The sequence below is a fragment of the Sardina pilchardus genome, chromosome 21, assembly GCF_963854185.1.
Source record: "Sardina pilchardus chromosome 21, fSarPil1.1, whole genome shotgun sequence".
NCBI classification, from domain to species: Eukaryota; Metazoa; Chordata; class Actinopteri; order Clupeiformes; family Clupeidae; genus Sardina; species Sardina pilchardus.
Genome location: NC_085014.1, coordinates 26,801,944 through 26,816,087, shown reverse-complemented (window position 1 = coordinate 26,816,087; position 14,144 = coordinate 26,801,944). Strand labels below are relative to the sequence as shown.

The 14,144-nt window shown below is 42.7% G+C and overlaps 2 protein-coding genes across 2 annotated transcripts; both read right to left on the bottom strand.

Annotated features, from left to right (window-relative positions):
- Nucleotides 1-6,007: 6,007 nt before the first annotated feature.
- Nucleotides 6,008-6,876, bottom strand: LOC134068326 (transcription factor HES-5-like). The gene is made up of 3 exons (XM_062523837.1): nt 6,787-6,876; nt 6,561-6,656; nt 6,008-6,456 (listed from the first exon to the last, which is right to left on the bottom strand). The coding sequence occupies exons 1-3, from the start codon at nt 6,835-6,837 to the stop codon at nt 6,019-6,021; spliced, it is 585 nt and encodes a 194-aa protein (XP_062379821.1). The 5' UTR covers nt 6,838-6,876; the 3' UTR covers nt 6,008-6,018.
- Nucleotides 6,877-11,589: 4,713 nt separating this feature from the next.
- On the bottom strand, nt 11,590-12,629 carry her5 (hairy-related 5). Its single transcript, XM_062524319.1, has 3 exons — nt 12,594-12,629; nt 12,213-12,308; nt 11,590-12,102 (listed from the first exon to the last, which is right to left on the bottom strand). The coding sequence occupies exons 1-3, from the start codon at nt 12,627-12,629 to the stop codon at nt 11,614-11,616; spliced, it is 621 nt and encodes a 206-aa protein (XP_062380303.1). The 3' UTR covers nt 11,590-11,613.
- Between the last annotated feature and the right edge of the window lie 1,515 nt (nt 12,630-14,144).

Sequence of the window (14,144 nt, the reverse complement as noted above, 5' to 3'; positions counted from 1 at the left end):
CAGGACGCTCATAAGAGAGTCAAGGTGACCCCAGTTAGACACACGGATGCTGAGCCCTGCTTCAAGGAGCACAAACTCCTCAAGAGAAGCAGACAGTCAGACCAGAGCTAACAGCCAGAGTCCTGAGGTGAAGAGAGCAGGGGAGGTGTCTCTCCAGGGGACAGCAGTGAGAGAAGCTGTCCACAGAGTGGAGACAGAGACTAGGAGACCTGGTGCCCTTGTATGGGTGATCTCCTTTCACCGCGTCTGTCTACTGGCCACCATGGGCCTCTTGGCCAGGGTCACCATCCAGATACTGCAGGTAAAAACTGAAGAGGAGAAGGAGTAATCGGAAAACAAGGGCGATTAGGTTTAAGATGGAGTCCTGGATTTCTACCTTTATTATAGTTTAGAAAACAAAATGTGTGGCATAAATTGTTGCTGATGTTTTCCTGACGTGTTCCTCCTTTCACAGAACACAAATGCGCCAGAGTCCAAGTCTGAGGGACAGAAAGGCTCAAATCTGCCTGGCACCTGCCCCAGCACTGTGATCCAGAACAGAGGTGGTTCTCACACTGCCACCACAAGGAGAATAAGGACAGGGGTGCAGAGCTGCAAAGGCTGCTAAGCTTTCACCTCTGCCCGTCAATATAAAGTTTTAAATGGGAACTTGAGAAACATTATTAAATTGATAGATTTTCTTTAAAATAATAACATAATACGTTCCATGTTTGATAGGGATTGCTTAGAAAAATGAATAGCATTCATCCCATGCAAGGGGTTTTACATACTGTAACCTAATGAAATTAAAGCATACAGCACACAGACACTACATATCTGTGGATGAATCAGAAAAAAAAATACAAACCTTTCGCAAATATGGGACTTTCTCTGGTCTGTCTGGCCATGAGTCCATTTCCAATGCCCCTAGAAAACAGGCATGCACATACAATCTCTGTATTTCTTTGGAATTTAGTTAACAACTGCAACTACAACCTTTGTTTACATGACTGCTGCACTTTTGGAACAATTTCATAACAGTTTAATGGACCAATTTCAGTGTAATTTCAATGCCAGTTATACCCCTGCTGGAAGTCATCAATGAACTTTGTCCAGACCCACTCAATTCCAATTGAGAAGCTCTGTGTGCTAACCAGGTGACCTAAGTCAGGCCAGTCAAGCCTGTCATCAATCTGGTGGCAAATGGTGTAAGGTGCTAAAGGTCAGAAAAGGTGAAGTGGATAACACTGACACATACATCATGTCAGGTGTAGGGAGATCTGCATTCCCTTGATGTGAAATTTGTAAACAACTCTGGGTAAAGTGTATTTTGACTTTTCTATTGAAATGTGGAGAACTATGATGGAATATTTGTTCATCCAATATGCCACTAAGAATGTAACATACATATTGATCCATATCAAACCAAATGATCAACTACATGTATTGTGATGTTTCTTAGATAACATTTGTGGTGATAACAGTTTCTTTTGAACTTATATAAGACTTCTTTCCTTGGCACAGTATGCCTATAGTTACCATCTTGATTACTTTCTTTAAACGTCTCTCTGGGAAATGTGCTATCTTGCCTTAATTGAAATGATGTTTCCATGATCACCTGTTGATCCAAACATGTCTTCTCCAAACCCGCCAAAAGTTCCTTGAGGTTTTCGTGTGCGTGGGCCTCCCGCGATGCAACTCCCTCCGTGAACACCCATGTGTGGCGAAACATTTGCTCTAATTATGGGGGCAGACAAGCGGCCATACGGGCCAGCTGTTGACTACAGGAATGTCTTTCAGGGAGTGTGGGTAGGTATTGCGCCCGAGTCAATAGGCGTTCACCCCCGCCGCTCCAAAAGGCGCACCCCCTGCGTAGCGTCCCATCCGCACTGGAATGGAGACGCGATGGAGCGCAGCGGCAGGCTCATTGTGTACCTTCAGCCGCAATTAATATCCAGCGCAGAGCAGCCATTCCTCCTTCATTTCCCCCCTGCCGGGGATTAAACCAGCATGAATAATGAGCATCTGAAAGGGTGGCGAGCGTTAAAGAGCACAACAAAAAAACGGCCTCATAATACCAAACAGGCCCCACCACAGCCTAAATCCAACTTCGTAAAATGTAAAGCCAATGAAAAGATTAGGTATTCATTGCGGAAATTGTCTAATGTCGTAGTTCTGTAAAGGAAATGGTAATGTGGTCAACTAGCTGTAACTTCCACAAACAAAAACACGCAATCCAAAATCAGATACGTAGGCTAAACACAATTTTAACTATTCGAGATTCATTTATAGATGTTTGTGTTCCTTTATATGTGTCTTCTGAATCTTGAAAAGCATGAAGTCATGGGGTTTTAATATCCCCGCAGTTCGTGGGATACATAGAATATCTCCAAAAGTATTTTTGTTTTAACACGCTCCAGGCAGGCACTACCTGCCCAAATTAACATTATCGGGGTAAGATGAAAACCCAACAGAATTTTCAAATCTTTAATTGTGTGAGTTCGCTGCCTGTTGTCCGTTTGGCGTTTGAACTTTGAGAGACACGCGTCTACACCTCGTGTTCACACCTGAGATGTTAGGCAAATGTATGCGCACGAGAGTCACTCGTGCCAAGGCACAAGGCCAATCGCTTAAAGAGGCACCAGGGGCTTTTACCTACGGCTGTACAAACATCCACAAGTCAGGACAGCCTGTGAGTACCCTGCACGGGTGAAACAGAACTAACATTTCTTGACACCATTGGTGTCAGCGCACGCGCAAGACGCACAAAACAAACCTCGTTTGGGGGAAACCGGACATTTTCAAATATAGTGTGAACAGAGCAGGTGAGATGGTGACCGTATGACCTTTTTACATGTCTTGGCCTGGCGGACAGACAGTGTTCCCACGATTTAGGCGACAAGGAACATATGTGAGAAACAGGTCACCTTTTCGTCCTCAGTTTGAAAACCCCTAACTCGCACATATCTCTCTCTCACACTGTATATTCACAGGCGTCTACGACAAGCCTCTATTAAATATAAGAACTGGAAGACCCATAGAGGCATACTCTTATACTACAAAGCAAGGTTATTGGCTACACACGCAACGTCAGGAGTAGGCCTGATTTCCAAACAGCATGCTAGAAACAATAGCTGCTTAGTGCAGTCTTCAGCGGTGACTCCTAGTTACCCGGATTAGTTACTTCGCTTTGCAGAAAAGCCCTCAGGTGTCAGCCATCACTCAATGCAAAATGTGGCTATTATATTTGTTGCCATTATATAGGCTAACGAGATTCGCAACATCTCTTCATTTTATGTCATGAAATTCTGGGACAACATTTAACATTTGTGAGCTGACATTCCAGTTTCAAGGAACTTGATAATTGCTCTCTATGCTAAAAATCCCATAGAATTGTGACACTGAATTGTGTTTAGATATCTTTTTTATTTTGCTGTTGACATGACAAAATCCATTTCAAGCACTCAATGTTATTCATTCTCAACATAAACATAAAAACATTTAATACAACTTAAAATCCTTCAAATTTAAGTGCTGTGTAGGTATTATTTGGCGTTGAATACAATATTATTTTCTATGTCAAGTATGTACAAGTATTTACACACATATATGAGGCATATTTACACATATCTTTAAAACATTTTCATTCCTTTCCCAGATAGCAATTTCCTTTGGGCCGGATCCGCATGAAAGCCTTTAGATCCGTATGTAGCGGACCTACGGTATCTGACTGTGGGCCAGATGTAGCCCACACCCAATAAGCGGACTCGTGTTGCAGATCCGTACAACACAGAATAAGCGGACCCCTATCACACCCAATAAGCGGACCCCTATCGAAGATCCGTAGAACACAAAATAAGCGGACCCCTACCACACCCAATAAGTAGACCCGTATTGCAGATCCGTACCACACACAATAAGCAGACCCGTACCACACACAATAAGCGGACCCATATTGAAGATCCGTACAACACAGAATAAGTGGACCCGTAGCACACTCAATAAGCGGACCCGTATTGCTGATCCGTACTACACACAACAAGCAGACCCGTACTACACACACAAGCGGACCCGTATTGCAGATCCGTACCACACACATGAAGCGGACCCGTATTCATGGGTTTCATCAGGTCCCTTTGCACAGGTGTATCAAGCACCATGCAGTCTGCATTGATAATTAAGGTGCTTGATTGTATACACCTGTGGAAAGGGACCTGATGAAACCCATGAATAGGGCTCGGTGTCGCTACAGCCATATTGCCTCACTCCTTAGTTTACTATGGATTACTATGGATTTACTCCCACCTAGTGTGTTCCTGTTACTTAGTTGTTGCCTTCTTGGTGCTGTGTAGTGGGGTGTAACAGCGCAACCCACGATCGCAAGAGGAAAAGAATCGCTAATACTATATTTCTGCTTCTTGTCTTCTGCATCTACATGAATGGATATTACGTTCGGTACGCTACCAACATGGTGGCTATCCTAGAATGCAAGGCGTGTGCCCGAGCCCTATTGCAGATCCGTACCACACACAAGAAGCAGACCCGTACCACACACAATAAGCGGACCCGTATTGCAAATCCGTAGGCCTACCACACACAATAAGCGGACCCGTAGCCTATGGCAGATCCGTACCACACACAAGAAGCGGACCTGTACGGGTTCGCTTATTGTGTGTAGTACGGATCTGCAATACGGTTCCGCCTCTTATGTGTGGTATGGGTCCGCTTATTGTGTGTGGTACGGATCTGCAATACGGTTCCGCCTCTTAGAATAGAATACTTTTTGTGTGTGTGGTACGGCCTCTTAGAATAGAATATATACTTTTTTTGTGAGTGGTAGCCTACTTTTCTTGTGTGTGGTACGGGTCCGCTTATTGTGTGGTACGGATCTGCAATGCGGTTCCGCCTCTATGTGTGGTACGGGTGCGCTTCTTGTGTGTGGTACGGATCTGCAATACAGGTCCCATATTACATATGACTTTAGGCAGACATTCACAACATCCCCAACTGGTCACCACTATAAAAAACTTTGCAGAAGAATTAAGGACAATGCTTATCACAATTGTATGTCTTTATAAACCTCATGGTTTAGATATGAAATATAACCTAAACATTCTCTGATAACTTTAATTATATTTTGTGTAGTCCTACTTTGTTGAGGTTTGCTTCCCAGCATGCATTGCAAATATTAGTTTTGAATTTTGAAACAATGTGTTTGGGACTTAGCTTATAGGCTAACCTACTCCACTGATGTTTTGAACAATAACATTACTAGATATGACCATTGACTTAGTAATTTATTAGGGGGGAATTACACCGTAGTCGTGAAAGTATCAGACCTAACAGGGTATAAATATCCAGCTAACTTACACATCGATTAGTCATCTGGACGTGATCATCATTCTACAAGCCGCAATCACAGGTAAGACATATTAGCATCACATACGATATTCAAATAATGAACATAAATGCTAACCATTGCTGTAGGTCGATGTCTGCTTAACAATAATGACAGGTGTTTCACTCCCATGAATAATCACCGAACGCCATGTAATCCGTGACAGAACTACTTGGGGTGGGAAAGTTAAACAGCATAAAATGAAATTGGGTGAAAGTCGAGGTTAGACTCTTCCTCTTTTTACGTCGCGGTGAGAAATACGTTCTTTAAAATGCTCTGAATCATCGCCGGGACGTTATCTTGTTTGTTGGGAGCAATCTTAGCCCTTATTAGCACCAGATCAGTTAAACGGATCCAAAACAATTTTGGACCGATGTGCGTTTGGACGCCGGATCAGGTCCACTATTCAGATCCGTGCCAGATGTCGTGGTAGGTGTGTTTTGCTATCTGGGACGGACCAGGACGAGTGCAAGTTCATATCTGCCGCAGATCTGTCAAACGGATACAAAACAATTTTGGACCGATGTGCGTTTGGACGCCGGATCAGGTCCATTATGCAGATCCGTGCCAAATGTTGTGGTAGATGTGGCCCAGTTCCGTCCCAGTGTAGTTTTGCTATCTGGGTTAAATCTTCTATTCCCTCAGGGCCATGGTCTCCATAAGGCATGAGTGTTAATGAGGGGTGGGGACAGAATCTTGGCAGGGTGAACTCTGGGACACAACTTTGGCAAGCTGGAATGTCTCTGTCCATTGAGAGCCAGCCGCCCTGGCCACTGACGCTGGGTCAGTTCAGGTGCTGCCCCACACCTGGTCAAGTGGAGTGTGGGGACTGGGGTGGCAGTGAACCTGTCCAGGTGAGTGAGCTGGACAGCAAACGCCCTCCTCTGTGCCTTGTCTCCCTTCTGGTCCCCATTCAAACCGTTGTCCCTCAGGAAAGCTGCAGCCTTCTGCAGGCAGGCAGCGTAGCCATCCCTGAAGTGCTGCTCTTTGCCTTCTCCCTGTTTGCCTCCGTGGCCCTTCATAAATGAAACTGTGTGCTCCAGGATCTCAGCCTTCTCCACTCTTTTACTTGCCAAACCCTGAAAGGAAGAAGTGGATGTAAATATACTGTGTTTGACCACCAGATCATTTCAAGAGCGTTGTTGCAGGTGGCTATAGTGGAGGTGTATAGTGGTCCATATACCTGATGGGCAGGCCAGTGCAGCAGCATCATCCTCAGTCTCTCCAGGCTGCTGTTTATTCTCCCTCTTCGAAACTTTTCTACCTCTGGTTTCAGGAGCTGCAGCCAAGCAAATAACATGGAATTAGGTTACATCTCAGCAAAGCAAATATTCCTCTGATCCTCAATGCAACAGAGACACTTCTTTATTGATGGACTGAATTAATGGATAGAGTAAAGTCAGATTTACCTTTCTGGATGCTTTGGCGCTGCCCGTGCGCTTTACTGAAGTCCTTTTCATTCTTTATTTGTTTTTGGTTTCAGTGCGTTATGCCAGTCGCTTACAGAGTTCTGTGCTCACCCTAGTCTGAAGCACAGGTTTTATCGGGTCAATGCTGTCTCTTAGGCCACGCCCACTATACTCAGTTACCAATGGGGTAATGAGTAGCCTAGGCCTCGACTGCCTTTTGACAGCATTGATGCGTTTAACTTTATTTATTTATTTAATTTTTTTTTTAATATTATTTTGCAGTAGCCTATTGACAGTTTTCGGCGTATCAAACCAAAATACATCAACGTCTCCACCAGCAACAGAGCATAAGAAAGTGCATCTCACATTTGCCATATAGCCTATGCACACTTTTAATTTCGCAAATATCCGAATCATAAGAATCAGCATGTATATTACTTGCATTACTATTTGCAGACCAATGCTATGTTAGCTATAATTTTAATCTGTCCCTTAGAAGCACATTGTTGGTTCTGAGGGCCATCGGCTTTGAGGAGGTGACAAAGAGCGTGGCCACTTTAGGGACAACCTTTCCTTTGATGTGTTCATAAACACATTCTGGGCTCGTGGAGTGGTTACAATGTTTAACACCTTCGCTCGAGCTGTCCACGTGGCAACGATAACAGGCGTATAGCAAGAGGTCTCTTTGGCGCTTTTCCCTTATCAATTTATGTCTTCTGTGTCAACATGAAGCGCATTGTATCGTATTGGACTATTTAAACCCAATTGAAGTAGGGGTATATCCAACAGGGAACTGTCAGCCTGAAAACCTTTAGGGTAACGTCCATGGAAAAAATGCTCAATTTCAGCTTGACGCTCGAGGCCTAATCATTAAAATATTATGGGTGTCCGGGGGCATGTAGGCCTAGGTACTATTGACCTGATATAGCATTATATTAAATGCCTGAATAAGCACACCATTTGATTTAAACTGTGAATTTTCTCAGCTTCTCAGCAGCCACCTTAATCATGGGGAAATGGCATCTGTCACATTTTACAACCACTGACCGACCTTGACTGAACTTGCAATAGCTATAAACTGCCATCCATTTCTATAGGGCCTCCACGTGAATATAGCCAAACCGTCCGCATGCTGTAACAAAGTCATTTTCACCCAGTCATTTGGTAAGATTGGTAAAATTTAAAGGCAGATGCCATCTTTATTCTTAATTGGCCTATTGATAAAGGAACATTTCCCGCTTTGTCATTGCTGGCTTAGTCCAGATGATCATTCATATCAGGTTGCATAAAAGTAGGAAACTGGGTTCAGTTAGCCAGCCTACCAAAATCAAATGTGAAATCTGGTCCCCGAATGCAAATCCGTTAGTAGGCTACTGCAGACTTAATAAAAAATCTGTGCAGTGTGTCTGTGCTCTGTGTTAGAAAAGGGATTGGATAGATTATTTTCCTAATGCTTTTCTTTTCGTGTGGCTGTTCTATTGTCGTGGTGACTGCACATCCGCAACAGCTGAAAAACGTAAAATAATTCTGCTTTAATCCATTTAAACAACACTATAATTGCATTTAGAGATCGATCCTCTCCTTAATAACCGGTTAAAGCGTCATTCCGGTTGTTTAGAGACAGTGCACCCTCAATTGAATCCCTAATCTCATTTCGATTGAAAATCGTTTATTTAAAGGCTCAGCCATGGGCGACAGAGTAACGCAAATCTCCACATAAAAGCAAGTCCTGTTCAAAGATCGCCACGGCGGGACTAAGCCCCAAACTTTGATGAAGGATGCCGTTGCTATAGACACAGATGGGGCGAGGGAGAATGTGGCTAAACCCAAATAAATCACCCCAATGAATGGCTAAATGAAGGTTGTTCTGGACAATATGATAGCAGTCGGTGTTGCGACTATGGTAACATGACTTTCAGACAATAAACTGATACAGGATTAATATTTCAGGAGACCTACAGCACACTCCACATTTATTGACACTCCTAAAGGTGAATAGAAATAGGTAGGCCTCTATCCAATTTGAAAGGAGCCATTTAGGCTATTCTGAAAGAAAAATGGCAAATTGCACCCCTTCAAAATAGTCAATATTAACAACATTTACCTGAACTTTTTTCATTCATGTAAAGTTCTATAAGTTAGTGCCATTCAAGCGTGCACACTTGTCCCTCATGCATCCAACAGATGTGCCGCTCCCATCCTTTGCTTCATCCACCTCTGAAGTCCCTCACACAGGGGTCAGCCTCCAATGGCTTTATGGCAAGCCATCCCACTTCTTCTATGGAGAGAGTGGTCATCCCACACGGCATTGACCCCCGGGTCTGTGGGGTATCAGGCTTGCATCACCCTGTGGTAAGTGTAAGTGGAAATGCAACCATTCCACCTATGCATCCAGCACATCCTTAGGTCCCCGTTACCTACCCATCCGATTTTCCTGAAGGGCGCTATACATTTAATTTATTATTCTTCTTATTATTATTATTATTATTATTATTATTATTGTATAGGCTCAATTATTCATTTTGGTTGTTTTGAACATTTTACCAACCATGGCGGTGTCCTCTTGCCTCACTGTTTGGTCCTTTGCACTCAGGTAGCCTACGTAAATAAAGTGGCACAGATGGAATGGCCTTGGAATTCTTAAACATGAGAAAGACAAGACAATCCACAATTCAAATAAAGAGAAAGTTTTTTACCTCTGTATGGATGGCTATGAAAAAGGCACTCAGTTGAAAACTGCCATATTTACAGTTAAAACCATGATTAATTCAGACATTCCAATCACCTGGAAATGTGACAACCTTGCCTGGACAAAAACCCAAAAACCCATGGTTGTCTTGCCCAATATGTCTCTCTGACATTAAAATTGGATAATCCAGCTGCCAGGTCAATGAACCCAAGCATACAGTATGCCCAGATCAACACACACACACAGTGTACTGAACACAATCAAGCCTCTGCCATGGTCATCCCAGCCAAAGGAGAGTATACACATGTGAGGAGCCAGAAATTTGCATGATCTGCTGAGATTTTTTTTTATAAAGAGGAATGGTCTCTTACAAAGGAATGGCTTTACAAAGTATTAATTACAGTATCATTTGTTCTTTCTTTTTCCTCATTGCTTTCATTGTGAGGCCAACAATTTTTTCACTTCTTTTTTTCTGAACTTTATTAGGGGTGTCAATAAATAGGGCATCTGGAGACATTAGCCTATATCAACACTGAATCTCCAGTTTTCGCCTTTTTGAAAACAAAAGGTGTTTTGATACCTCAGGGAAAGCCAAAATGCTGCAGGTACTGAGGAATCCAAGGGCAGCCTACCGACTAAAGCTTATAAAGGCTAGTAAAATACAAATTAATAGTATGGCGTTAAGAACTGTTCTTTGTATGATTTATGTTTAAATCACTGATGTTTAACTCATACATATATTTGGACAATGGACTCTAATAAGCACATTCATGAGTTATGTTTAAATCCTATATTGTTCCAGCATGACGGGCACATTGTACATCAAGTGTACACTGTAAACAGTGCCAGACAGCAGTTTCGTCTGGCAGATCACATGTTGATCACAACGTTAGAGATTGTAATCAATTCAGTGGAATAACTGTTGTGGATTTGTTGGAACGCTGTTTTTTTTAATCATATACAACAGAACACTGATTATTTTTAACACAAGAACTACTACAAGCATTCATTTCATTGTCAGATGATCTGAATCAAAGTCTAAGGGCGCTATCCCAAGTTTTATGTGGTAGACAGAGTCAATTGTTTATGCTGGCAGCACCTGTGGAACATTCTGGTATAATCTGGTATGTGTGTTGAGAAAGTGAACCTTTGACTGAACTATTTAACCTGTTGATGGGGGTGCTCTTGTTGCCTTTGATGAATGGATTTTAAACATTTGTTTGCAATAGCTGTATCAAGTGTCTGTAAAGGTCTGTATTTAAGATCAGAGCAGGTCATCAATTTCTAAATCAGCATTTCAATGATTCCTGCATTGTAACCAATCAACAGAAAGACCTGGGAGCTGTGAGCCAAGACCACCAGAATAGAGTAATTGGTCAAGTAAAAGTCTGCAAATGTCTGCATGTTCACAAGTTCAACTGTCCACATTCACACAGGAGATGTGCGAGTCAATCTGTACACAAGCTGAACTGAATGTGCTTATTTGCATTTACATTGCAATCATTTCAGAGACACACACTGGTAAAGGTATAAGATTTGTTGTTTAATACAAAAATAGAATCAATCACATTTTCCACTCGCCATGTTTAATATAAACATGTTAGAGAAAGGAAAAGGGGAAAAAATCAAAATCTTTTTGGATTTGAACCTCTCATTGTAAAAAAAATCTGCTGGAAACAAAAATGAGAGGAAGAAAATGAAAAAAATATATAAACATGATATCAAGTATCACACTCTTTCAAAGAAGGGAAATCAAAAGTAGACATATATCAGTGATGCAAATCTACATGTGCAGCACACTGCTGTACACTAAAGTAAAAAATAGACATCCACTGTACAAAAATACATATATACAGTTTTTCACCAGGGAAACTCTTTTACATTGCTTTGTGATGTATATGATCAACTTGCAAATGAAAGAGTGTCTGACTCAAAGTCTCCATCACTTGAGATGCTTTGAATGTGGTCACAATCTCCCGGCTGGTAAAACACAGTAGCAATCAATTCATGATAAGTCATCTGTACAAATATAGCTGTATATTTACACATGGAGTGAGATCAGTCTGACCTATAATTTGATCACAACCAGGAGGTCAGCGAGGATCCCAGCCATGCAAATCACCCACGTTTCATCTGTTCTACTGTGGCCATGGTCTCCACACACAGTCACTGAACACCAATGAAGGTCTTTGGGAGGCAGCCGTGTCCTTTGTTGGCAGGTAAGTTGCTTTTATCTCTTGTGGTCCATACTGTGCGGTGGCTGCACTGAGGCGTGCCGCTGGAGAGCCTGGCTCGGACAGCTGCTTTGTTGACAGAGTCCTGGGGTCGTGCGGTGCCGTCGCCATGGTTACCGGATGCTGCGGCGCCAGGTGGCTGTGGGAACGCTTCCACTCCAGCTCACCCTCCAGCTCCTGGGTTTTGGACGTGATGAAACGACTGACGGTCAGCAGGCAAGCCCTCATGCCATCGCTGTACCTCTGCCTCTCGTGCGTGACGTCGTCAGCATCCTCTTCCCGTGCCCTCTTCCTGCTTCCGCTTCTGGACTGCAGCTCTGCTTGCTCAGCTCTGAAGAAGTTCACAACGCTCTCCAGGATTTCAGCCTTCTCCACTTTGGGACTTCTCAGTTTCTGTAAAGAGACACGGATGGTTTTATTACAAGGGGGTTCTGAGCAACCAAATGTGATTAAGATGATTAAGCATTTCCTTAGAATTTCATCTCAATTCTGAATGTGCCTACCTCATTGTCAGTATTTTCTGACAACAGCAGGCGCAGGGTCTCTAGGCTGTGATTCATACGGTCTCTTCTGCGTTTCTCCATTACAGGTTTGGCCATCTGAAACAAACAACAAACAAACAAAATCTAATGTTATACAAATAGTGCACTTCTGCATTAAAGCTGCCATTGGAGCCTATAGTAAATTGATTTTCTGAACACATGAGCCACCAGATGTTCCATAAAATATATTTTATACATTCACAACACTGACTCAACTATAGAAGCTTATGTGAGTTAAGGTGTACACAGGTTAAGTCCTTAGGCAAACATTCAAACTAGGAATAAGCAATAGGCCTCTTCTGTAGGCCTACCATGCCGTGAATTGCGTTATATTTGTCTTACCCTTCGAAATTTCTTAGCTGGTCCTGACACGTCCATGATGTCGAAAGATCCGTAGACTCACACCGTTGCAGAAAGTTGAAGTTCAGTCCAGTGGATCTACCTGGCACTTTTAATCGCAATGAGCCAAAAGCCACACCCAAATCTCCGCCTTTCAATTTGGTAGAACAAAAGCTATGCTGCCACCCACCCCATCCCCCGCGACCTGAACATGAATGAAAGTGTTCAACTTCCTTTTGTGAAAAAATAATTGCTTTCTTGACTATTTCATCCTATTTAAGGTTCGTGTAGCCTAATATTGGTTCAGAGTAGCCTAATGGATGGGCTACCTCTTCCTACCCAACAGACCGCAGCTACAAAATTATGATAGCTTCTACACTTGAGCTGTTTTCTAGTTGTAGCCTAAATAAATGTGTATACATGAAAGGCAACTAGGCCTACTTCAAAATCAGACCATGGATAGACCTAATCTATAGCCTATAGGTAAATGCCGAATATATATTCATACGACTCAAGGCTCTCTAACGCCATACATAGGCCTACATAATGTGTAAAGTTTTATGTCATTTGTAGAATTAGGCTACATAATTCTAAACTGACTGGACATTTTCAGTCGACCTTATACACGTAGGATACGTGCCCTCACAAGGTTCGGCAGCAATAGCGCAGTTCTCACTTGACTGATCTGCGAGCCAATGATGTCCCATCTTTCTTTTTCAGAAAGGTCTGTGAAAGACCGCTATTAAGAAACAGAGGGCATGCCATTAATAATCATCAAATAGTCAGTTAAGCCGTAGGAAAAAAGCATTCAGCGGGTGCTAAGACTGTTGATTCCCAATCACTGCACTGCCATTGGAACATGGGTCTTATAAGAATTTGAATTGCTTTTCATTGTGAACCGTCAAATAGCTAGGTGAGCCATCTCTGATTTGAAACGTGGAAGAACAATTAAAGAGACAACATTCCGACAGACTAGTTACCGGCGTTTGTCTGGATAATTCTTCAGCTTAACTATTACCGGCACACCAGGCCTAATTTAATACTATGAGTGAAATATTTAATAGGGCTCGGGAACAAGCCTTGCATTCTAGGAATAGCCGCCATATTGGTAGCGCACCGAGCGTAATATCCATTCATTCAGATGCAGAAGACAAGAAGCAGAAATGTAGTATTAGCGATTCTTTTCCTCTTGCGATCATGGGTGGTGCTGTTACACCCCACTACACAGCAACACACGACCAAGAAGGCAAAAACTAAGTAACAGGAACACACTAATATAGGCGGGAGTAAATCCATAGTAATCCATAGTCAACTTAGGAGTGAAGCTGCCAATATGGCTGCGCCCGCGAAGTTTTTTACGTCATGATCCCGAGCCCTATTTACTCAGCAGCAGGCTATAGATTGTATAAACATTCTGTGACCCACCGCTAGGATGAGTGGGGGAATAACACTAGCATGATCGGATCAAGGACATCCCATTGGGATTATCTAGAATTAAAGGGGGCCCTTTAACAAAACAGGAAGAAGTGGGTCCTTTGTGTTTGTCTTTGGCTT

Coding starts and splice junctions, on each gene's coding strand:
- LOC134068326 (XM_062523837.1), bottom strand. CDS start 6,837: ATGAAAAGGACTTCAGTAAAGCGCACGGGCAGCGCCAAAGCATCCAGA. Junction 6,657..6,786: donor GCGCCAAAGCATCCAGAAAG/GTAAATCTGACT, acceptor GCTTGGCTGCAG/CTCCTGAAACCAGAGGTAGA. Junction 6,457..6,560: donor TGCACTGGCCTGCCCATCAG/GTATATGGACCA, acceptor TCTTCCTTTCAG/GGTTTGGCAAGTAAAAGAGT.
- her5 (XM_062524319.1), bottom strand. CDS start 12,629: ATGGACGTGTCAGGACCAGCTAAGAAATTTCGAAGG. Junction 12,309..12,593: donor CAGCTAAGAAATTTCGAAGG/GTAAGACAAATA, acceptor TGTTTGTTTCAG/ATGGCCAAACCTGTAATGGA. Junction 12,103..12,212: donor CAGAAAATACTGACAATGAG/GTAGGCACATTC, acceptor GTCTCTTTACAG/AAACTGAGAAGTCCCAAAGT.